The sequence below is a fragment of the Marmota marmota genome, unplaced genomic scaffold, assembly GCF_001458135.2.
Source record: "Marmota marmota marmota unplaced genomic scaffold, marMar, whole genome shotgun sequence".
In the NCBI taxonomy this organism is placed as follows: Eukaryota; Metazoa; Chordata; class Mammalia; order Rodentia; family Sciuridae; genus Marmota; species Marmota marmota.
The window spans coordinates 10,193,545-10,220,139 of NW_025999968.1; the positions used below are offsets into that span (position 1 = coordinate 10,193,545).

Consider the following 26,595-nt stretch of genomic DNA (forward strand, 5'->3'; position numbering starts at 1 on the left):
TCTTTATCCAAAGAAACAACTTGTTGATTTTCAAATAGTCAGTTTTGTTTGTTCTTTTCAAGTAGGCAGTATGGTGTTAGAATCTGACTTAGAATCATGGCCCTACTTAATAGTTGTGTGACCTTGGCAAATCAATTCTTCAGGGTTCTTATCTTCCAAATGAAGATGAAGTCTTTGCCATAAGCCTTCAAAACATTCAGTCTTCAAAATCATTGTTAGTTGTTCAACCCCTTGAGGCAGTATTCCATATTATTAAAAGGAATCAATCAAATGTTTATGAGGGTGTGATTATCTGAAATAAACATAGTGAACATTTTGGGGTGTTGTGAAGCTGGAAGTAGAACTTTGATCATATTCTCTCTTCATCTCTTTTTAATAATGGTAGTTAAAGATAAACAAATTTTTTAGAATTTTATCATTAAGGAGTAAATTTAAACAGGTCGAATAGTGGAAATTTTACTGCTTTGGGAAAGACTAATAAATGTTCATTAAAAATTATAATTTTTTTTCTCCATTTTCCAGAAAAAGAATTAGTTGAGAAAAGTAATTCATTTATAAACACACAATACGTCAAATACAGAATTCAAAAATCCAAACATAGATCTGCTTGAGAAAGTATCTTTCTATTAACACCAGTAATTTCCAAAATTTAGTGTGTATCAGAGCACCTATGGTGCTCATTTGCAAGGCAGATTCCTAGATGGCCTCCTGGAATTTTTATAAACACAGCATGTAATGAGGTGTTGGTCTAGGATAAGATACAACAGCCCATTAGCTCTACTAAGTAGCATCTTCAAATGTACACAGCTGGTTACTGAAAACAGCCTATTCAAGAAAATCAGAAATCATGTATTTTTATAATAAATTAGTAATCATTTGCTGTTTTTATCTGGCTATAAACTAGAATAATCTCAAAACTATTCCAATCCCAGAATTACCTGAGAGGCTTACAGATAAGGTATTAAGAGCATTTTATAAATGCAGAGAATTTTTTGCTAATTCTGAATCTGGTAATTAAAAAGTATTTAAGCCTGCCTTTCCTGAATTGACCATTTAAGATAAAGTTCATCATCCAAATTGGGACACTTCTGAAAGTGAAAGGAAGAACGAATAATTATGTCAAGACAACAGGCACCAATTTGAACTATCCTAAGCAAACTATAAAAGGGAGAAGTGAGTCCAACTTCTTTCATGATGTCCCACTACTATTATATACTTTTATATACTCAAAACCACATTCCTAGTACAAAACAATCAATGAGTTTACCGTGTAATCAATTTAATTGGAAGAATATTATTTAAAAGGAATAAAATACTACTTCTCTTATATGCAATGTCAACTCAAAATAGGATGGAGTTGGGAAGTACTAGAAGTGAATACCAAGTAAGGGACAGAAGTCTGTATTCAAATGCCAAAATGCCAAGAGCTAAACTCTTGGACAAATTATTTTCCTCTTGCTTGACTCTTAGTTTCACCTATAAAGAATAATGACATCAAGTCCAGATTTACTAATGGATCAAATGAGGTACCAATCACATTTGAAGGTATCCTTTATATTTATTTTTTCTGTGGTGCTGAGTGAAGGTGTCCTTTAAAAACTGTAAAGTGTTAATCACATGGGAAAATATGAAGGAAAATAGAAGACATATCCTTTAGCAGCAGCTGCAATGATATTACTTTATACCTGCAGATTGTTTGATATACATATTGCAACATCAGATGCTTTCTGTCCTCACTGCATCTCTGGGCACAGTAGAGTGTTCTTCTGGACCATCCTTCAGTACACAAGCATGACAGTGATAATAATTCTCTGTACTATGAAATTATATCAAAAAGAAAAATAATCCCATTATCTTCAGCACCTGTAGAACTAGACAGGACTTTCAGGAACACTGTCCTATTATGTACATTCTTACCATACACTGGCTGTTATGTTAAGTCATCTGGCTTTTCCTTGGAGCTCAGAATGGCAGGTCAGCACCAATCTTACAGCATGAATTTGTAAAGGAAGTATGTAATAGAGCATAAGGACATCAGGTATTGGGACTAGATTTGTCACTATCTAGTCACATAAATTGACATGCCCATAGAATGAGAGGATAGATTATAAGATCATCAAGGGCCTAAGAAGTTCTGGCACGCTGATTCTAAGACATCATTGTCATTTTGTAAGTCTAGATACTCACTTCTTCTTGGATATTTTCCTTCACATTTTCCTAACCTTTTTCAAAACAGAAGAAAAAGTTTAAGCACAGTTAAACAGAAACAAATGTTTAAAATAGAGATTTAAAGTAGTTTTGGGTATACTGAAGATAAAATACACAAATAAAATAGTTGCTTAAGAAACATTTATTATTTTCCACATGAAAATGGAGTTACATTGTAAACATAAACTAAGTTTTACAAAGTAACTTGCTACATGACCATGACTTTAAAGTGCTAGGTTAATTTAAAGGCCCTGTGTAATTCTAATACATTCTTGGCATTTTATATATGATGACTGCTACCTTTTTTGAATATTTTTCCTCATATTTTCTCATTACAGAAAAATAACTATTTAGCATTCAATTACAGAAATAGATATTTTAAATAGAGATTTTAAAGTAACTTCAAAATATCTAAACTGAAATATATAGTTCAAATAGTTGATGAGTTAGAAAACATTTATTCTTTTCCATAAATTAATGAAATTGAGACTGTGAATGTAAGCCAAGGAACATATGAATCAAAAAGTAACCCTAAATTACTTTAATTTTGCAACTAGAGACATATACAACACAGCATTTACACAATACTATTTTCAAAATAGTTTTTTGACTGCTAAGAATTAAAATTCTCAGTGACAAGTTTTATATATGCAATCCAGCCCAGTGGGCATCAATTTTGTCACAAGAAGCAACAACATATAAACAGTATTCCCCCTTAACCAGAAGAAGAAAATTAAGACTTTCTAAAGAGAAAATAAATCCCTTCAAAATGCAAATTATTAAGGTCCAAAGAGCATGTATACAAATGAACATAAAATCTCACGGCAAGTGCACTAATTTGTATATTAGTATTCCTTCCCTCTTTTACCACGTCCTGATTTCTCAGAATATTTGTTCTGCACCTATTATGTAAGACACTGGGAACACAAATGTCTTGTGGTGTTCTGGCAAATGTTTAAGAACCAGCTCATGAAGGAAAGACAAGTCATTACTTACAGTATTTACCAATTTCTACTGTATAAATACTGCCACCACGGCAGCTTTCCTTCCACCAATCATTTGATACCTAGTTTGCAAAATTTCTGAAACTTTAACAATCATCCCTCATAAGCCATTACAAACCAGCTCCAACACACCTCTAAAATATGTACCCATGAAGAGATTGTGAGCTACCTGACAGTGTGGTCTCTACCATCAAGTAGCTCACAATCTCTTCATGGGTACATATTTTAGAGGACAGAAAAGAATAGGAAAGAGAAATACAATTTAAATAATCCAATTAAATTTTTATAGCTAATATTTAAAAGTTAAGAGGCTCTTAACACTAAAATCCATGGGATTTTTCTACCTCTCTTCTTCACTATTCTACTTTTTCTCCTAAACTTTTTACAGGAAATTATAATGTAGTGTACTTGTCAGAAAGTAAAGAATGAGTAGAATAAGAAGGAAGAAAGACAAGAAATCTTAAGAAATTCAGCAACATAGCTATCGTGTTTACAGGAGAAAAAACACCTACGAAGATAAGAGCAAATATAATTTAACAAAACTCATCTTCTTTAAACCTCTTTAGTTCAGTTCACAAGTCTTGAAGATTTGTCTTGATTCCTCTGGCTGCCTCTTCAATGAGATTAGCTTGCTTCTTTAGCATAATAGGAGAGCACTGCTTCACACTACTCACACAATCAGTTCATAATAAAAGGCAGAACTAAGTTCTGGAGTATGAAAACTTAGCCTCCTTTGCAGTCACCTGCCTTATATCACACCTTGGGCAACTGTCGGCTGGGGTGACCAGGAAATTCCTCTGGTAATAAAACATGGAGTCTACAGGTTGGGCATGTCCCCTGTTGCATCAACCATGGTCTAATGCACTAAGGAGCAAAAAGATTCACATCAGTCTCTTAGATTTAGTCTAGCAGAGGCAGCTGTCACTCTGTATACCAACCAGCATATCTTCTGATGGACCTTAAAGTTTAAGCCTTACCCAGTGGATAACTATGTGATTTGTGATTTGCTGAGCAATATTATTTGGTAACTGCAGAATACCTTTTAGCCAGTTTATTTTTATTAAGATTCTTTCCCCAACCTGTTGTCACAATGACTAGCAATTCTTCCTGACAAAGAAAATCAGGAAACTTGCTATAATCTCTTTCTGGTTTATTTCATTATATAGTATGCTCATATAATCCAGAAAAAGTCAAAACTAAAAATACAAATTTATCAATACTTTGTATAAAATACATATCATGTTCAGAAGTTAAAATCCCTAGTGATGAATAAACTCAGGTTGTCGTCTATGTTAACAATGGCAGTGATATTCAACTATACACTATCTGTTAAGAATCTGCTTGAATACTGACTTTATAAAAACAAGTAATTTTGACCTGTATGAATAATGGAGAGCCAGGTCAGATGAGAGAGGATTAAGAATTAAGCGGTATAAATGAGGTTCACTAACCCGAATCCTAGAAAGTAACCTGAATAAATTATGTGCTTTGTATTCAATTGGCAAAGACAAAGAGCAAAATAAATTTTGTTAAATATTTACTTTTTATTATAAATTGTCAGGACTTTTAAAACTTAAAATAGGAATGTCAGGTGGCTAAGAATCTCTCTTGGAGCTCTTTTGGGATTAACTATTTTGTGTATATCTCTTCATGTCAATGTAAATGCAATACATAATTTTGTACCAGGTACTACATATTGAAATTTTGAAATGTTTTACAAACATGGCTTGAATGAGCTGGTTATTTTTCTGAGAAGCCTTTCTTGTGTTAGACTATTGTTTCCCGTGTCAAATTACATCTCTCCACAGAGGACTTAGACCGTATACTGTATATGAATAGCACTTACATAGCAGCAACACTAGGAGTTAATTCATATAAATGCCAAAAATAAACAGGAGATATTACAGCCTTAACATTTTTCTAACATTAAAACTCAAGTCTGAGCATCTTCAAATGCAAATATAGGAGCCTGGATAGACTGTTAAGATAGGTTTATGATTAATAATGGGGGGGCAGGCATCAAAGGTATAGACAGAGTATACTATGAGGAATTTATAGCAAGTCAAGGTAAAGTGCCACTGTTGTGTTGCTAGTTTTGCCACTAAATTGTCATGTCAATCAATATTTTCTCAGAGACCTGCTTACCGTGTACCATTTAAATCTCAACGTAGTCTCTTCTCCTGTAAGGTATATGGAGATATGAGAAAGCAGAGCATAGATATTGTACGAACAGGAGAAAAGTATAAATGTTTCTGTGTGGTACCCAAAGGTGAAGTTCAGAGTTATACCTAGTGGAGCTTGTCACAGGAAGATGATGCATGTATATGATTTTAAATAAGGTAATATGAATCTCCCTTAGCTGATTAAAGGGTTACCTGAGAGTGGAATTTGTGAGCACAAGGCAAAACTGAAAGGTTTTCTGGAGAAAGATTCTCATGACAGATTACACAAGGTTCCTCTTCTTCCTCCTCATCATCCTATGGAAAAATAAATATGTTAAATTTGGCCTATTTGTTTCTCCTGAATAGAAATGTGTTCGTTAAGTGTTTCAACAATTCAATAATTTCAGTCTCACCAAATGATTTGCTCCTTCCCATGTGGCAGAACCTTGTGAACTGAGGGGTTTCCAAGCTGGTTTGGGGGTCTGGGGAGCATTAGGCTGTGATGAGGTATGACTGGGTGAAACACAATTGCCATTTGGTACTGATTTTCCTTGACTCTGAAAATAAAGAATATTATATTGATAGTTTAGAATTGTTCTAAAACAGCATAAACTTATAGAATTTCAGACAATGGGGTGGAAGAAGAATTAGCAAAAGGATAAATAATCAGATTCATGAGGAATCTTGACACAAAATGTTGACAATACTTGTCAGAGTTAGGTGAAGACAAAAATAACTCTATATGTTCTTTTAATTAAAATAATCCTTACCAAAAAAATTTTAACAAATAAATTAAATAATCTTTACAGAAAATTAAGGAAAAAAGGCACCATTTAGAATCATTCAAAGTAACCTAGAGAAAATTTCCAGAGGGTCAGTTTTATTCTAGAATGATCTGGTGAAAGACATTTAAATTTGTCCATTCAAGGACATTTGTTCTTTCAAGTAGAAGTTATTAAATTATTTACTGTTAATCAATTATTTGCTATATGACTACAGGTTATCAATTTTATTAGCATGCTATGGAAATAGTTAAAATAACCAACTATTAGAGAGATGCAAGCAGAAAGATATGAAATAATAATTGAATCTGGGGCCTCATGTATCTAATCAAGCACTCTACCACCGAGTTATATAAACCCCTAAACTGAGAGAGAGAGTTTTTTACCTGTGATTTCTTGGGATCGATAAATTGGGAAATTTTGTAAACAATTTCATCAAATGTCAGCCCAGATAAGGTCTTCCCATGAGAATCCTTCAATTTTCGTAAGAAATCTGTAAGTTCCTTTCTGAAAGAGATGAAAGAAAGAGAAGTGGTGATTTTCCCTACTGACTTGAGGATATACCCTCCAAATGAGACATAAAACCCTGTTACATAATATGTATGTAGAATACAAATGTAACCCTTCTGGTTTCTTATCTAAAACAATTGATTATAGGTCCATCTGCAATTATATTAAGCCAAAACAAAAACACCTAATTCTGTTTAATAATGATGTTTAATGTTTTCATTAGTAATAAAATTTAGTATTTATTTTCTTTCCAAAAAAGAGATTATAACCTTTTTTTGAGAGCTCATTATATAAAAACTGAGTTTACCTATTTGTGTACTAAAGTTTTTATATTTTTCTCTCAAACTTTCCTTATGACTAAAATATTCCTTTTACCTAGGTTGTTAGTGTTTTCTTTCTTATTTACCTGTTAAGAGTTAACTTTTTAAAATTCGTAGAGAAAAATAAAAATTGGAATAAAAAAGCAAAAATTAAAAACCACATTTTTTGATAAAGGAACTTACAATTGTTTTAATCAATATGCTCCTTTTCAATTCCCAAAGTCCACTGAGCCTACAACTACTTTTTTGATGAAAGAGAGGATCAAATATATTTCTCCCTCAAATGAAGAGTCGTGTAATTAGCCTGATATATTTACCTTTCATTTATAATTTATTCATTTTATACTTATCTATTTATAACAACTCTGTATATTATATTTTTCACTTTTATTTTATTATTATGAATTATAAACTTATCATCGAATCCAGATAGCAACAGTAGGCATAGTAAAGTATTAGTTTTTGAATGAAAATATTGGTGAAAATTCAAATTACATCCTTGGGTACAAGAAATAAAAGAAACTTCATTTGTGTAGGAGAATTAAATATCCTTCTGCCAAAGTCAGACTATAGAAAAAAAGAGCACAATAAAATCATGATTTCTTGCACTTAACTGTTTTTCCTAACAAAGAAATTATAAGAATCTTCAATAAAATTAAGAAAATAGGGAACTATAACCCGATGATGTTTGGGCTTATTTAGCATACAATTAACTTAAAAACCCCTTTGAAAATAGGTTATCAAGGTAAATATTGCAGCTGGTAGCATTAAAATTTGATCGGTTACCACTACTAGTACTCTCAGTAAATGAGCAAACCTAAATTTAAAATGTTATTTTCTCATAATTAAAGTCTAATAATATTAGTGAAGAAGTTTAGCATTTCTGTTGAATACTATCCTTTCTTGGTAAATTTCATTTTTCTTACCAAGACCATGGTAAAGAATTATTTGTACTTCTGTGTGAATTTTATGTTTCTCTGAAAGGTTTCACTGTCACAGTTACGGCTATGGAAACTGTATAATATGATCTACAAGCACTAAATAAAAACTAAGGTACCTGGTTTGTTGTGGGAAAGCAGTTTTCAGCCTGTCTGTAATCCTCTCCAAATTCATCAGGGAAGGATCATTTCCCAGACCTGTACCAGGAGGCACAGTCTCTCCCACAGGAGCTGGCATAGTCCAGGCTATGCCGGTCATCTGTAAGGAGCAGAGAGTTATAACCCATCAGTTTTAACTGGTACAATTCCATGCCAACCTGACACTTACATACTTCAGAAAATGACTACAATGAAGAATAACACTGATACTCACATTCCCTTTTCAGAGATCCTTTAAACTAGTGCAACAACATTTCTAATTTATTACCTAACTATTTATTATAAAATAAGACATGCTTGCCTCAGTAATTATAAACATGTACATAAATGCACAGTGTTTTTGCTGTATTTTTTATAATAGTGGAAAACTGAAAACAACCAAAAGACTGTAAAGAAGAGAATGACTAAGTTATGGTAGATCTAATTAAGTAACTAAAAGAAAATCTAAATTATGGAGCATGAATGATGTCCATGAAATACATCTAGTTTTCTGCCATAAAGTATTTTCTTATAATATTAAAAAATTTTTTAAATGTCTAAGCATATGCACATACAGAAAAAGTTTTAGAAGTCATAAAAAAATTAGCAACTGTTAACAGTCACTGGATAACTTGAATAAAGTCTTGTAAGTAAGAAACAGAATACTGCTCAGAAAATTTGCCTCAGTATTAACCTTTCCCTTAGCAATCAGAAAATAATCTTAATAGAAAGTTAAGGTATTTCAATGTTTTCAAGAAAATTTTATTACAATTTCATATACATATACACATAATTACTTAGAACATACAAAAAAGTTATAATTTTTTCATTAATTACATGTAACATCATTCTTTTTGAGAAAGATTCTCTTTTAATCAAATAAAATTTTACTTTAGCCAAGACAACAAATAATTCTAGTAATTTTAAATTTCTTTATTACTTCTTCAAGCTTAGATAAAAGCTTATCTGACTATTGGTAGGTAGGAAGATTTGTTACTTGAAAGCATATATTCCAAGGTGGTGGTACTTATATTGTTTGTTTATAGATATAGTTAAAGAACTCCTAAGTGTTATACAGTACGTGCTTGTATAAATTTTTTCTTTGGCTTCATGGCATAATTTAGTTTGGAGTGATTTGGCTTCTTTGCTTTTCAATCCACCCAACAAACATGCTAAAAATAAATTATCTATTATAAATACCAATCTATTAAGCATTGTTGCCTGTTACAAAAGTAAAATTGTAAATGTGATGACTCTATAGTATAAAAATATATCTATTCAAAAACCAAGCCAGATGCAGTGGCGCACTGCTGTAATCCCAGTGGCTCATGCTTGTAATCCCAGTGGCTCACGCCTGTAATCTCAGTGGCTCGGGAGACTGAGAAAGGAGGTTTAGGAGTTCAAAGCCAGCCTCAGCAACATAGCGAGGCCCTAAGCAATTCAGTGAGACCCTGTGTCTAAATAAAATACAAAAACCAAAAAGGAGCTGGGGATGTGGCTCTGTGGTTAAACACCCTAGTATCCCCTCTACCCAACCACTGCCCCCAAAACCAAACTGTCAGTTGATAAAAAACTAATTGAAGAAGCCCATAATAGTGATAAACAACTAATTAATATCTATTTCATCACCAAGAAAGACTTACCAGGGGGGTTCTAGGTTGGCCTGCTGTAGAGATGACACCAGAGCAAACTGGTGGCATTTGAGGAACAGTAAGTATGGGTCTGAAGAATGATTCTTTCACAAGGGGTCTTCCCAAGAACTGCTGCATCTAAAAGAGAAAATTTAAAAAATTAAAAAAAAACTATACACATTTATATATTTATACAGGTTATACAGGCAATGATTTAAATTCACAGAGCAATATAAAGATAAACATGCTGAAGTTCAGATACAAAATATATCAGAAGCAATATGTTATAGTTTCCATCTTAAATGTCCCACAAAGACCCACATGTTAAAGGCCTGGTTGCCTGCTGCAAAACTATTGGGAGGTGGTAGAACCTTTAAAGGATGGGGGCCTACTGGAAAGAAGTTAGGTCACTGAGTAGAGATAAGGGTATGTCCCTGTAGAGTATATTGGGACCCTGGCCGCTTCCGCTCTCTGTTTCCCAGGGGCCATGAGGTGGAAAGCTTCCTCATCCATTCACTCACCACCATGATGTACTGCTTTGCCAAAGTCACAAAGCCAAATGGCCAAGTAACCATGAACTGAAACCTGTGAATGTGTGAGCCAAAACAAATCTTTCCTCCTTTTGTTTATCTTGGATATTTTATCACAGTGACAGAAAACTGCCTAAGAAACAATGTATGTTAGAATATTTGTTAAATATATAAATATCTCGTGTGGTGAGATATATTGGGAAGAATATTGAGAGTCAGAAAAGAGAACTGGGTTTTATTTCCACATTCTCTCGATTTAGCTTAACCTTGGATGCCAATTTCCTAGTTTGGTGATCTTTAAGGTTCCTTCCCACTTGTATAATATAGGACTATATAAAGGAGGTTCTTGGTGAGTGCTGGTCATGTTGGCTGTTAGTATTGTTATATTGTTATGCTGAAATTTCACAAAAAAACTCAAAAAGTTATCCACAGAAAATATTGCTTTTTTTGGTTATGTATTAAAGATACCACCTAATGGATGCACAGCTTCATGTTTAGCTCCAGGAGGAATAGAAGAACAAAGGAGGGTAGACCTGGCAGATAAATTCTCTACAGTGACTTCCAGATGTTTATGGGTGTCATTGTATTTACCAGGGATTTGAGGAAACCTGAACCTTTTTAGCAGCTCTCAATGAGAGAGAAAACTTGTTGGTTGGAGTACAAAAGAGGACAGATTTATTGAGCAACTATCATGTGCCAGGACTAGCATTGCATAAAGCATTAAATAGGCACTCCACTGTTTTGCTGAAGTAAAAAAAATAACCAACATTAACATAGCTTTAAGAAATGATCCTAAAACTGGCAAATGAAAAGCTAAAGGAGAGCATTATAACAGATTGGGTTGATACTTGGTTTTTAATATCACTAAAGGACAGATATTATATATCTTATAGGTAAAAAAAAAAATTTCTGAAACATATGATGGAATGCAAATTTGAATTGGATCCTGGATATTAAAAATTACTTATAATTTGCTTAGGTAATATAATGATGTTTATGAGTATATCCAATGAGAGTTCATCATCTTTTAGGGTATAACCTAAAGTATAAATGGATAAAATTATATGATGTCTTGGGTTTGCTTCCTCTCAGGGAGGAGAGGAAGAAGGGGTGACATAAAACAATGCTGATAATATTGAAGCTTGCTCTTGGGTTTGCAGAAGATTGTTATAATATTTTTATGTGTGTTTCAAATTTTTCATAAGTTTTTAAACAATAAATTAATGGTGGGTAACTGAGTTAACAGTATGCTCTTTTTAAGAACCACAGTTACCTAACAATTCTTTGAGAATTAAAAAGCCAGGATACATGAATCAAGATATAATGAAACACACACACATACACTGAGAATAATTCACATTATCAGAGACTTCGCAGGTAGACTTCTATAACTTTGAAGTCTAGTGATCATTTCTTGAACACTGGAACTTCAGAGATGGATGGCAATTTAGTGATCAGATCATCTAGTACAATTTCCTAATTTATTAATGGGAAAACCCAGAAAACCAAAGTCCAGGACAGCTGATTTGACCAATACCAACATAGCTCTTCATACAGTGAGACCTAAACCCAGTCCCCTTTAGTGTACTTGTCTTGTATAATACCACCTCAATTTATACAAATAACACTAACATTTCTAGTATTTGTTCTCTCAAAAGTATTTTGTTGCTGCTCAATGGCCAATAGTGCTTGCATTTTTACACAACTGTGAGCTGAATCAAGAATGGTAGAGAATTGGGTTAGTAAGTACAGAAGATATATATATGTGTACCCCTCAGACCATTAACAAAGGATGCTTATAAATTGCCATTGAGCCTAACTGCCAGTGGATTATGCCCTTTATTAAAACTGGGTAAGCCACAAAGATAGTCTCTAACAGCATAAAGATCTAGAGGGTGTGGGGGTCAAGATTTCACTGTTTTTCAGTTGTAGAGTATCACAGGTATCTTCCAGTCAAGGCTGATGCTGGTTTCATTCCATAAAACTCTTTAAAAGAATTCTATTCAGCTTCTCAGTTTGTGGAGCCCTTTTATCACGGGAAAGTTTGATTACAGCCTATAAGCAATATTTTGAATATGGGCAGAAGGTATAAGATTTTTGGAAATCCTACCAAAAATATGTGTTGATTCCTGTAATAGATAATCTCTGAAATTTCTCTGTCAGCTACTTCCTTCTCAGGGTACTTGGGTATTGATGATGTGCTAAGTCTAGAACAACAATGTTCATAAAACATTGTTCCTGTAGAAACTGAACTGACCAAAATTATAAAAGGCAATACTGTTATTCTAAACTAAAGCTCATGGGGTATATCATAAAGTTCTTTTAGTTTTGGATTCTGCTTTCAAAATGTGCAGTGTTAACTCCATACAACTCACATAATTTGTTATATTCAACCATGAATAGAAATAACATTTTCAGAGTTCTACTACAAGCAGTTGAGTGCTGATATCAATAGTCATCTGCTTCCAAGAATCTTATACCTTTCTTCTTTTACTATGACCAGTTCTATTAAGATTATAAAAAATTATTACCTAATGCTATCATCCTAAAAGTTCTTTTGAAAACCTGTGAGAATTCACTGGATGTGAAGGTACAGAAATACGTATATGGTGTATCTGGTTAGATTCATTGTCTCGTAAGGAGCAGGGAATGGGAATAAGTGTAAGCTGTCCTTGCGTTGAAAATAAACTAGAATATAAAAGTTAAAGAAAAGAGAGTCTAATGTAGAAATAGAGAGGAGTGAATCCTTAGTAAATGCTTTCTAGGGAATGATACTGAAATATTTCAGTTATTCTGTGGTAACATGGAGGAACCAGGAATTCTGAGTATTCATCAGGTATCTCCTACAATAGAGGTGAGATTGAGGATGAGAAAATATTACTTTTTAAATTGCAAACAAATCACTAAAATCCATTCATAGAACCCTACTGCACTGGCTTCAATTGAGTCAGCCAGTTATTACATCATTTGGAAATTATCATCTGTTAATTGTATTAGTAGATATGGAGATAATTGCAACATCAAACATACTGCATAATCAGTGTTTTACATCCTTATATTATCAAAAATAAACTGGCAATTTTCTAAATGTCATATTTCTTACCAATATTTCAGGACTGGGTGGTGGTGGAGGAAGCTGGACTGGAGGCAAGGAACTCAAGGCAAACCCTTGCTTCACCTTACTAATTTGCTCATTGTACTGTGTCTGGTGGAAGAGAAAAGATATTTTAAAGCACAATCAACTTCAAAGAAATAATATACTTGATATAGTTTTGAATAATCCAACAGAATAGTAGCTCTCAATCCACTGATGGAAAGAATATAAAAACATAAGACCAATGCTATAAAGCACTATCCCCACTGTAAATACTATATTTTTTAGATGTGTTTGTTGACTGACAAGAAACAGTGACATATAATTCACAGTTCCTTGTGTAACTCCTTGTTTCTGTAAGTTTAAGTGCCAAATAGGAATCACTGAAATAAAGTATAGAAAGAATCTAAGTCAGAGGAGTCAAGTAATACACAGGAAAACAAGCATTTTTAACAAAGAGCTAAACTACTTAAAAATGTTCATTTTTAAAAACTAAAGGGAAAACTTTGGGAATACTGATTAAATGTCCACATTTTGTTTATCTCAAAAAGTATATACCTTTAGCTTGCTCTTACTCCACATGTATTTTATTCTTTTAGATTTTGCCAAAAATGAAACTTCAATCCTGGAGGCTTATTATTATGTTTTCAACATTCTGGGCCACTCTCTCCATCTTGCTTTACAATATTATTTGGCAAACAACCCACAAAAGCAGGAAAAGAAAGTCTTATAAAATAAAACATTTAGAAGTTTCCACACAGGATGTGTGCTTGGAAGAAAATAAAGACAGAGAAAAAAAGGGACAGCTCTTTAGACACCAACAGATATGCTAAAGACACACTAAAGACTGAGTAAAGAAGAGTCTGGGGAAAAACAGTCAAAACCACCAAGGAAGAAACTGTACAAGTCTATAGTCTTTGAGGTAGCTCCTCACAACTGAGCACCAATACTTTCTTGCTCTGTTGTAAATTGCAAAACAATCAACATTATGTATCAACTTTACAGATATAAATATTCTAAAACCAAAAAAAAAAAAGATTCTAAAACTAAATTAATTGCTAAGTATTTATTGAATTACTTCTTTAGATTACCTTTCCCCTTATCCCAATTCAAGCAAATCATTGATTAAGAATTAGTTTGCATTATGGAATAATTATATACAAAGTTAAAACTGAAAATGAGTACAGGCCTATTTGATCTTTCTTTTAAGTTGAGCATATTATTACTTAAAGCTAGTTAAGGCACTTATTTTTGATGGGGTAGCATTAGCTTTGGAATTTCAGGGAAACCAGGTATGAGGGACAAGTTTTGAGTTTATCATTACCTGGACTAAGGATCTAAAGGCCACATGTATGAATCTAGAATGCTCTCTACCATCAAATACATGAAAGTAATCTCAATCTGAAAGCTTAAACTTTGGTATCTGAAAAAACAAAATAACAACAAGAACAACAAAAAATGCTCTTCCCTAAATTTCTGTAATTGCTTTTATTTTAGATGTCTTGTTTAACAATCAGCCAATTTGCTCTAAATATATTTCAGGACTTACCCTGAGAAATGCAATCTTGTTTCTAACATCCGTCACAATGGCATTCCAACTATCTACTGCAGCCTTTAATTGAAGTGATTCTAGATTGCTGATGTAAACAAAGAAACACAGAGAAATTTCTTTTTATGTAACACCTAGGCTTCTGCAAATTTCCGTTGTGTTCTCTAGCATACATGTAAATAACATATAACTATAAAATTACTTCTATCACCAATAATTCCCTTAAATTAGGTCAGAGTTGTGTATGGAAGAGTTTGTTATTAAAAATAAAAACAAAACTAATAATATATATAAATTGTTTTTTCAAAAGAAAATCAACCTTAGTCTTCCAGAATGCCAATTTTTTTCTAACTTGGTGATATTTTAGAGACCATATTATAAAACCTTTGCATAGGAATATTTCCAGTGAAGTAGGGAAGCTATATGGGAAATTGCCTTAGTCATTTACTACAGGAGCATTTTAAAAAATGTTGACCGGTCTTAGAAGAAGGTTTTGGTCCATCTTCACATTAACTCTGACATCACAGAGCCAGAGCTGGCTTACCTGGTTCCTCTGTAAATTAGAAAAAGATACTGCCTTTGGCAGGGCAAATTAGAAACAAATACCTTTTTGGTGAGGATGAATGAGATTCCTTTGTGCATTGCATAAACTGCACAAACACAGTAGCTTTGTCAAGCCATGTCCAACAAATAACTAAGTTTGAACAACTCTGAATCTTCAGGCCTGTCATCTTTAGAAGGGACTTCATGTGGAAGTCTAAAATGTCTGTCTTTTGTAACACTGTCATACTTGTATTACCAAACTCAAAAATTTTAAAACAGCAGAATTAGTTTTCACTAAGATCATCTCATAGAAAGAGGCCTCATAATATTTTCATTTATACTGCATTCTTTCTCTCTGTAGCAAGCAAAGGAAGACCAATCACTTACAACAGTACTTCCTAAACTTGAATGCCCATCAATACATCCTGGGAATCTTGCTAAACATCAGAGATTCTGATTTTTAGAAGAATGATAATTATTAAAATGCTAATCACTAAAAAAATTAAGGATGTCTTGATTACAGAGATTCTTTTTAAATTAAGTGTTTAATGTCAAAGGTATACCCCATAAGATTAAAAATTTAAGGAAAATTTCATTCAACTTGCTCAACATTTGAAAACTACTCTTACATAACATAGTAAGAAACTGCCCTTAGCATGTGATTTTAGGTGTTAATACTGATTTTCCCTCAAGGTATCCTAATAGCGTTTGATATAAGCATTATTAATAGAGACATTTAGATATGAGCTTGCAGAAAAAATCTTTAAATGTCTAATTGAATACTCACTACTCAATGAAGTTTCATTATGTATGTATTATAGATGTATTTCTTCTGTTCAGGTAAAACTTGTACATGTCCTCAATATATAGCATTGTTTGATAATACTGTGAGAGTAAAGTATTTACTTCTCATATAAAAAACAAATAAAAACAAGCATTATTAGGGAAAACAACTAGAAAACAAGTTTTCCAATTGACTGAGACTTCTGATATAGTTCACTGTGAAGGAAAGAAAAAAATCTTTCTACAGCTTTTACTGTACTCAATGCTTCAGCAGAGGCAACAAAAAGTACAGCCATCAAAGTGACTAACTTCTGAAATATATATATGGCTATATATGTGTGTGTGTGTGTGTGTGTGTGTGTGTGTGGCTACCTTACTCCAAAGATTCTGGTATACTCTACGTGAAATACATTGTAGATTACGTTCAACCTTGAAGACATTTGTGAACCTCTAAGATCAAGATGCATTCATTATGAGGAAAAGGTTACCTTGCAGCCATGTGAGTCACTCTGGCAAGCTGATTGAGACACTCCTTTTCAGTCTGCTCCAGATGAAGCAAACCAAAATCTCTACGACACTGTAAGAAATACACCTATGGATTTTGACAGAAAAAGAAAGAAGTTGAAGGTGTCCTTCTTGTAAGTGAATATTGGCTCAAGTAAATTTTAAGCTATTTTTCAATCTCTCCCAATAGCACCTGAACTTCTTGATCATTCAAGATACATTTTAAATATTTTTGATCGAATGTAATCCTATAATTCTAATGTTCATATTCAATGGTTACTGCTAGTAAACATTCCAAGAATGTTACTTTTCAAACTTGCACACATACTGGTATAATTTTTGAAACTTCAAAAAAATGATGCTTTGATCCCAGAGATTCCAATTTAATTGATAACAGGATTAACCTGAGCATTAGGATAATAACTTGGGTAATCATAATAGGCAGCAAAATTTGAGAACACTCAAAAGAAGTCCTGCTACTTTTTTCCCTTGATGAATAGGCAAATAATGAATCAGACCACACAGAAAGATAACAGTCCAAAGGGCCTTGGAGTTTCTCCGATATCAGAAATCCTTTCTAAGTCATAACTGATACACAATGACTTAGCCTCTGTTTTTTACTACTCATCACACAATATTCACTACAGATTATACTCTTGGACAGCATTGTTACAAAGTCCTTCCTTTTTAAAATTAATAGTGGAAGCAGAAATAAATTTTTGATTAAAGTAGTAAAAAAAGAAGAATACAAGCTTGAGCTTTTAAGGTTATGTGGGCTTTTTCTTTTGTTAACGCTAGTATTTCAAAACCACTTCCACAGATTTTGAGTTCAGATACACTCCTTGGTTCTTGAATTCTGGAATCCCAAGTACTCTGCTAGAGAACAGAGCTTACCAATGACAGAGGTGGGAAGGTTTGTAATGCTTTTAATGTCAGCGAACTCTCCAAAAATGTGAATCTTATTGTATTATCAAGTTTGGTTATCTATAAATAAAAATTACATATACATATACAATTATATTTCTTTTGAGAGATACTAGCTATGGTGTTCTAAGCTAACTTAGAAGAAATTGGGTGACTTTCTAGGGGCCTGGAAAATAAGTTCGTTTTTGACTCTGGGGTATACAATGTATATGGAAAGTGGCAAAGAAAAGAAATATTATGGCAGTAGTGAAATGTTATTTTTTAAAATTAGGTTATTTATCCTAGTTAGGTATATATGATAGCAGAATGCATTTTGAATCATTGTACCCATTGCAGCACAACTTTTCATTTCTCTGATTGTACACGATGCAGTATCATACCATATGTGCAATCATACATGTACCTAGGGTAATGAGTCCATCTAGTTCCACCATCTTTCCTGCCCCAATACTCCCTCCTCTCCTCTTCCAATCACAGTTCTTCCATTTTACCATGCCCCCCTCCCATTATGGATCAGCATCCATATCAGAGAGAACATTCGGCCTTTGGTTTTTAGGTATTAGCTTATATTTAAAGTTTGGCTTAGTGACCTGGCTTCATGAAACTTCCCCAAGGTTTATGTATTTCCTGTACAATACCACAACAGAATGATTTCTTGGAATCACTGAAGTAAAACAACATGTGATCATAAACACTGAAGTACTCATATGCAGTATGCCAGTGAGTCAAAAAAACATGAGTTTAAGCTGTGTTTTCCTTCTTAGTACTAAAATATCTTATTTTGGATTATTCAAAACCAGTCTTTTTTCATTCTTTAGGATACCAGTATTACACAAGCAAAACATCCCTCCCTCACTCTTCATATATATGTGTGTGTGTGTGTGTGTGTGTGTGTGTATATATATATATATATANTTTTTTTTTTTTTTTTTTTTTTTTTTTTTTTACCTCAGCTGTTAAGGCTCTGCTAGTTTCTGCATTCACCTTGCTTAAGTATGTTTTAATTGTGCTTTCCAGATTATGCTTCTCCATTTCCCACTGGGATCTGAAATATATGATCATTAAAGAGTTATCAACATTATAGCAAGAATCACCTTTTTCATCTTATTCAGGAGGAAGAAACATATAAACTATACCATGAGTAGAAAATGATTTTTTGGAAAATTATATAACACGTGAGAACAAGAGAAGATATTGCTCAACCCCTATTGTTATCCTTTAGTATCAAGAGTGCAGAAGTTTTAAAGTTGTCAGTATATGGGTTATTATCTAAGACTTGGTTCTAAAATCAAGCTGTCTTAGGATGAATCTTAGCTCTACAACTTACTAAATGTAAAGTCTTGCTTGAATACAATGGACTGAATGTTTATACCCCCATTAAAATCCTAACCTGCAAGATGTCGGTATTAGGAAACGGTGTCTTTGTGTGTTAATGAGGTTATGAAGTAAAACCCTTATGAAAGGGATTAGTATCCTTATAGAAGAGGTTTGAATAAGCTGACTTTCCCTTTCTGCCATGTAGGGTGACAGTGAGAAGATGGCTGTCTACTGAGGAAGCAAATCCTTACCAGATACCAAACTGACCAGTGCCTTAATCTTGGACTTTCCAGCCTCCAGGACTATGAGAAATACATTTTTGTTGTAAATAAGCTACTTATTCAATGGTATTTTTTTAACAGCTCAAAGTAAGACAGCAAGTTACTTAACTTTTCTATACCTCATTTTCCTCACAGGTAAAAAGAAAGTTGTATTATTTTTAAAAATAGCTGTTGTGAAAATTCATTCAGACAATATACATAAAGCACTTTGTGTTTGGCACATACATACTAAATAAATGTTAGCCACTATCTTTGTTAATAAATTTTACATCAGGTTTCCACAAACCCTTTTGTATCCTAACAATATAATAAAACCACAAAAGTTTTCATTATTATTGTCATAAAATATTTTACTGGTTTTATCAGTGCTCTCATTTCATACCTTAAAATAAGAGCAAGTTCTACATAGCTTGAGAGGAAGGAGAAACATAAAGGTCAGGTCATTGTTTATACAATGGAAAATGGTTTCCTATAATATTTCTTTCTTTTTTTTCCTATCCCTTCTCAGTTTCCTATACTTGAGTCCCAAAATTCTATAGTAAATACAAACCAAACTCTGTGTGTGTGTGTGTTTTGTACTAAGAATTGAATCCATGGGTACTCAGTCACTGAGCCACATCTTCAGCCTGTTTTATACTTCACTTTTGAGACTGGGTCTCACTAAGTTGTTAGAGCCTTGCTAAGTTGCTGAGACTGTCCTTGAACTTTCGATCCTTCTGCTTTAGACTCCCAAGTTGCTAGGATTACTGGCATCACCACACCCAGATATCTTTAATGAAAATAATCAATCAAAAATACAACATTGTAACAGGGACTATCACAAAATCATTCTCAAGGTTTTACTATTAGAAGCACGAAGAAGCTCAAGTGCCTGAAAATATTGATAAGAAGCTTGACAATAATATTATTAATACCATTAAGGCCAGAGTTTTTTGAGGAGAAAATAAAAACCACAAAATACTCAAATAGACAAATTAACACAATAGAAATATTATGCAATTAAATATTGTGCAAAATTTGCTTTAAAGAAAAAAATTGTACTTCATCAAAAAAATTTTTGACTTAAATGATATCCTGAAAAAAATGAAGATTACCCACAGAATGGAAGAGTATACTTCAAAGAAACTTGTATCCACAAAACACAAGAAATTCTTAAAACTTACTAATAAAAAGACAATCAAATTTAAAAATAGGCAAAGAAAGCAAGTAAAAATTTTTCCAAGAAGATAGATGACTAAAAAGCACATGAGAAGAGCTGGGGTTGTGGCTCAATAGTGCGGAGCTTGCCTAGTGTTATGGGCAAGGCTATTTAGGCAATGACCAAACAGACTCCATTTTTACCCTGAGACTCCATGTCATGTATGTAAGAAATGCTTCTTCCATGAAAAAACTCTGCCTCTGCCATCCTGATCCTGCTTAGCACATCCTGCTTAGAAATGCAAATGTTTCTGTTCTTCTTATACAATGTAAAATTATTCCTTTTTTGGTTCCCATTTTTCTTGGGCAATGTACCCTATCAGAGAATGATTGTCTAGACGTTAATAACCATTCTTTAAACTGTATGTAACCAGTGTTATTTTGATCCACTTCTCCTTCTGCTTATGATTTTAGAGCTCATGATTTTTATTTATAGTTTTGAATCATAGCAACAGCTATTTATAATTAATGTACTGACATGATTTACTTGTGGTTTTGGACTATAAAAAGTGTGTTCTAACCCTTGAAGAGGGTTGAAGGGTGTAGACTTGCAGCCTGCCCCTTGGCCCGCCAGCTGGTGTTCCATCTCCTGCTTTGAGATTGACTTGGTGATTTATTACAATCTCACCATAACATTGTGTTATGGTGAGATTGTGAATACTGATGGCATTTATACATAAAGATTTTGTGAATGTTTTTCATTGTGTGAGAGGCATTGTGTACGATCCTCAGCATCATATAAAAATAAATAAATAAAATAAAGGTATTGTGTCCACCTACACTAAAAAAAGAAAACACATAAGAAAATGTTCAACATAATTAATCACTAGAGGAATGCATAATGACATAGTGCTTCAAACAAAACAGGTAAAATAAATACAGATAGATAACAAGTGTAGTAAGAATGTAGAAAAATCAAAATTCTATATATAGTTATTTTGACTATAAAAATGGTGCTGCTACTTGGAAGATAGTTTGGTAGGTCTTCAAAAAGTTAAACATTGCCAGGCATGGTGGTTGCATAACTGTAATTCTAGTGACTTTGGAGGCTGAGGTAAGAGGACTGCAAATTTGAGACTGGCCTCAGCAATTTAGTGAGACCCGAATTAAAAAAAAAAAAAAAAATGCTGAGGATGTGTCCCAGGATCTAATCCCCAGTACCAAAAAGAATAAAAAGTTAAACGTAAAGCTTACTGCTGACCCAGAAGTTCTTCTTCCTAGTATATATTCAAAAGACAGAAAAACATTCACAAAATCTTTATGTATAAATGCCATCAGTATTCACAATATTGTACATACTAACCAAAAACTTGGTAAAAAGCCAAATTTCCAACAAATTAATGAAAAGATAAAATGTGTTATATTTATAGAATATTATATATTCATAAAAAAGAATGAGAACTGATATATGCTACAACATGGATTTTGAAAACAAACTTAATTGCAAGGGGCCACATGTTATGATTAATTTACATAAAATGTCCATAACAGGCAAATCACATAAAGACAAAAGGTAAATTAGTGTTTGCCAGAGCTAGAGGAGAAGAGAAGGGGGAATGACTTAATGGGTACAAGGTTTCTTTTGGGAGGTGATAAAAATGTTCTGTAAAAAGAGAGTGGTGATGGCTGTATACCTCTACAAATATACTAAGAAACCAACAAACAACTTTCATATCCTCAGTCTTTTTCATTTTTTATTTTGAGATAAGTTCTTGCTATGTTGTCTAGGCTGGCCTCAAACTTAGGATCCTCCTAACTCAGGAGGATTATTATTATTATTACTGGGATTATAGGCATGTGCCACGCCTTGCCCAAACTGTACATTTTAACAAGGTGAATTTTATGCTATATGAATTAGATCTCAAAAAAAGCTGTTCCTACAAACAATAGGTGAATGAGAATAAAACTTGGCTAATTTCACAAAGCAGTCACACCCAGTAGTATTAATTAGGGTAAAAAAAAATAACTCTGAAGTTTTAGTCTGAGGCAATAGTTTGTTGTAGGCCTATAACATTGCTGATTCAATCTTTCTCATCATTTTTTTCAGGATCAGACCTCCCAAATTGCCTAGCACACTTCCAATTTACATCTATTGTCCCAATGTAATTACTGATGCTGCTAAGTATCATTCTCAAAAGTACCCAGTTTGGCCACATGTGGTGGTGCATATCTGTAATCCCAGCAACTTGGGAGGCTGAGGCAGGAGGATCCTGAGTTCAAGGCCAGTCTCAGCAATTTAGTGAGGCCGTAAGCAACTTAGCAAGACCCTATCTCAAAATAAAATGTAAAAAAGGCTGGGGATATGACTCAGTGGTTAACAGCCCCTGGGCTCAATCCTTGGTACCCCCCCAAAAAAAGCAAGGTACCCAATTTGGATGACACATTATATGGCTATCCTATCCATAACATATAGAGAGAAATAAGGAGTTTCAGAAAGGGCATACCAACCAAAGAAAAATCTAAGTTTGTACCTTTTCATGGAAAGTTGCTCTTTAAGGTTCTTGATTTCATTATCTTTAGCATGGATCTGACGTTGTAATCTAGAATAAGAAAGTAAATTACATAATGTTAGAAATTTTCGCCTTACCCCAGTCAGAATAGCTCTACCTGTAGCCAAAGAAGGGACCAACTAACTATGTCTAATTTGGATCACAAATCTTGAGCCTGAAATATTAATTGAATTTGTGATGGTTAATTTGGATTGTATAGTTGATTGGACTGGAAGACACCAGGAAATGCCTAGGATTAAGATACTCTGGGTGTGTCTATGACAGTATTTATAACAACCACTAGCATGTGGGTGGGACAGTAAACTGTGGGGGAAGACCTGCCCTGAATGTGGATGGCATTGTCCAATCAGTTGAGGATTCAGATGGAATAAAAGGTGGAAGAAGAAAGCTGCAGTAGATGAAAGCTCTTTTTTTTTTTTTCTTTTGAGCAGGTGCATCTATGACTGCTGTCATTGCCAGTGGACATGACACCAGCTCCTTCATTCTTCCAATGTGGACTCTCAACAGATATTCTCCAGAAGTCCCTAGGCCTCAGTCTCAGACTGGGACTGCATCATTGGTCATCTGGCTTTCCAGTGCACAGATAGACATTTAGAGACTAGTCAGCATCTGATTGTGTAAGACAATGTAATAAATCTCCTTTTATAATCATTCATATAAATATCCTGTTGGCTCTGTACATTTAGAGAATCCTAATACAACTTCTACACCTGGTCCTTTTGAACTTAACTGATTTCTGAGTCTGATTTACTGACTTCTCAAAGAAAGGAGAATTATGTACTAACCCAGTACATTAGAAAGCCAGAGAAAAGTGTTATCTTGTATCTCAGCACAATGATTTGTTAAAGGTTTACCCATTAGACTTTACCCACTAGAAAACAGGGATAGTATCATCTTTTTTTCTAAAATGGTTGTGGGATTCAGAACTTCAAGTTCCTTAATGAGATCACTGTATCGAGTCATGCAAATTATCAAACAATTAAGATCTTAAAACAAAATCAGACCTTAAATATAGAAGTAATGAGGTTGTGTGCATAGAATTTAATTAAAAGTATAAATTATAACTTGGGAGTCACATGACTTAGTTCTGGAAAGATTGGGTAAAAATTTCATATAAATCAGAAAAAAAAACTATGGATCAGATTAAAAATGAATATGCAAGAAATTCTTAAGAGAAATATAAAGTAATACCTTTTGGCTGACATATGTAGTCATATACCATTTTTGAGGTTCCTTCCTTGTGTGCTGCCATATTTATTCTTATAACCAAGCTTTTTTATAAACCTGTTAATTAGCTTCAATATAAAGAGATTTATAGCAAAAATACATTTCTCCTTAAGTCCTTTATAGTTCAGATTGTTGGGATACATAGGTGTTTGATTAATATACATTATAGAATGCTAAGTCCTTAAAACAGTGACTTCAATGTCGGCTGAATTATTAGATTTTAGAGACTACCCATTCACCTTTACTTTAAATTTTCTGAAACTTGTAGACTTAAATGTTCTGTTGAACTGAGGAAACAATGAAAAGAAACCAGGCCCCACTTTCTGTAGAAGAGATCATGTTCTCAAGTGAAGAATAAGAAATACAAGCTTTGTTACAATATAATACACAGAAATATGCAGACAGAATTGAAAAGTTAGTCATATATGTTGCTTAATGATGGGGATACATTCAGGGAAATGTTAGCATGAATATAATAAGGTGTACTTACACAAACTAAGATGGTTATCATGTCATTAGACAATATCATTTTATGGGACAACCATCACATACATACTCAATGGCCAAAACATTGTTAGATAGCACATAACTGAGATAAGATTTCTAAGATGACATCTTTTTCCTTATATACTTCCATTATTTCAGTATTTTACCCAGTGTAAGAGTAGAATGGGCAATAAGAGTTGACAGACCAATTTGTGTCTTCATACATGTACTTTGGATAATAATGTCCATCACATTCCACCATCATTGCTAACCCCACCCCCTTCCCCTCCCACCCCTCTGCCTTATCTAGAGTTTGTCTATTCTTCCTGTGCTCCCCCTCCCTACCCCACTATGAATCAGCCTCACGTATAAAGACACGAATTGGTGTGAATATACTTTGTATACAACCAGAGATATGAAAAATTGTGTCCTATATGTGTAATAAGAATTGTTTTTAAAATATTTTTTTTGGTTGTAGATGGACACAATACCTTTATTTTACTTATTTGTTTTTATGTGGTGCTGAGGATTGAACCCACTGCCTAACATATGCGAGGCAAGTGCTCTATCACAGAGCTACAACCCCAGTCCCATGTAATAAGAATTGTAATGAATTTCGCTGTCATATATAAATTAAAAAAAATAAAAATAAAAAACAAAACAAAATAAAGAGTTGACAGCCAGTGGGAAATTCAGAAGACCTGATTCTTAAATATTGTTGGGTAGGTAGGCACAGTTCCCATTATCCAGCATGGATATGAACCAGCTATATGTGTTCAGGCATTTGTAAGTAACTTTTCAGTCCTATTTTTCTCATGTTGGAAGAAATTCTTCGATTTTCTTTTAAGATCTAAAGTTTTCCAGCTAAGTCGGGCTGGCTGTCAAGTTTGTTATATAAATTTTATTAATAGCAGTTTCTTGACATTTACTAACTGCTTATTGTAGTTTATACAAAATATGTCACTTTCATATAAATCTTAACAACAAATATTTGCAAAACATTTATTGTAGGCATGGCATGGAATTTGGGTCAAAGGGAAGAAATATTTTTTTGCTATCTAAAAATCTCCATATTATAAGATAAAAGAAACCAATATTTATAATTAAGGAAATGCTATCACACACTCTTAGGAAATGTTTCAGTGAATTAAATAAGAAAAAAGGCTTAAAAGCTTAATAGGGAGTTCATGTTTTCCTTCTATCTGGCTATCTTTCTTTCCTTCAGCACCTTGTATTATGTTTTCAATGAAGTTCTTCCTTCACTGAAGGAAGCTCTTTCTCATCCAAATAATCAAAGGTAATTTCTTTACTCTATAAAATTCAATTTTGGTATTTATATGTACTTTTCAAAAGTTAAACTTTTATTTTGAAATAATGGTAGAATCATACGAAGGTCTAATAACAGATTCCATGCACACTTTCCCAAATTTCTACCAATGGTAACAGACTGCAAAATTGTAGTATAATATCATAATTAGGATATTGAGAGTGATTAATTGAACAGTTTAAGCCACAAGATCCTTCATTTTGCCCTTCAATAGCTGCTCCCTTTTCTTTTTTATAACCTTGGAACCACAAAACTATTTTCTATTTTTAAAATAGAATAAATTCTCAAATTTTAAAATAGAATAAATTCTCAAATAAATTCTCAATGAGAATCGTATAGAAATGGAATTTTATAAAGTATAAATTTTGGGGATTGGCTTTTTTCAACTCAGTATAATTCCCCAATGTCTTCAAGGTTTATAGTGATATCACTATTTCTTTGTGGATGATGATAACTCATGTCTTTTGTCAGTTTTGCTAGAGGTTTGCCAAATTTTAATGACATTTTCAAAGAACCAGTTTTTTGTTTCATACATTTTCTCTGTTGTTTCAGTGTTTCCACCTCCATTATTTTTAATCTTTATTATTTCCTTCCATTTGCTTTGAGATTATTTGGGTTTAATTTGCACTG

General features: G+C 33.2%; 1 protein-coding gene across 11 annotated transcripts in view; it reads right to left on the reverse strand.

Annotated features, from left to right (window-relative positions):
- Positions 1–2,332: 2,332 nt before the first annotated feature.
- Dzip3 (DAZ interacting zinc finger protein 3) overlaps positions 2,333–26,595 on the reverse strand; it is a 92,383-nt gene continuing 68,120 nt past the window's right edge. For all 11 annotated transcript variants that reach the window (XM_048803359.1, XM_048803362.1, XM_048803358.1 and 8 more), the window contains 11 exons: positions 22,887–22,955; positions 18,569–18,665; positions 16,681–16,784; positions 14,867–14,954; positions 13,327–13,428; positions 9,706–9,831; positions 8,044–8,183; positions 6,543–6,663; positions 5,788–5,931; positions 5,588–5,689; positions 2,333–4,076 (listed from right to left, as the gene is read on the reverse strand). In XM_048803359.1, the coding sequence (XP_048659316.1) occupies positions 3,966–4,076; positions 5,588–5,689; positions 5,788–5,931; positions 6,543–6,663; positions 8,044–8,183; positions 9,706–9,831; positions 13,327–13,428; positions 14,867–14,954; positions 16,681–16,784; positions 18,569–18,665; positions 22,887–22,955 (1,204 nt within the window). In that variant the 3' untranslated portion in view covers positions 2,333–3,965. The remainder of the gene's footprint in view (positions 4,077–5,587; positions 5,690–5,787; positions 5,932–6,542; positions 6,664–8,043; positions 8,184–9,705; positions 9,832–13,326; positions 13,429–14,866; positions 14,955–16,680; positions 16,785–18,568; positions 18,666–22,886; positions 22,956–26,595) is intronic.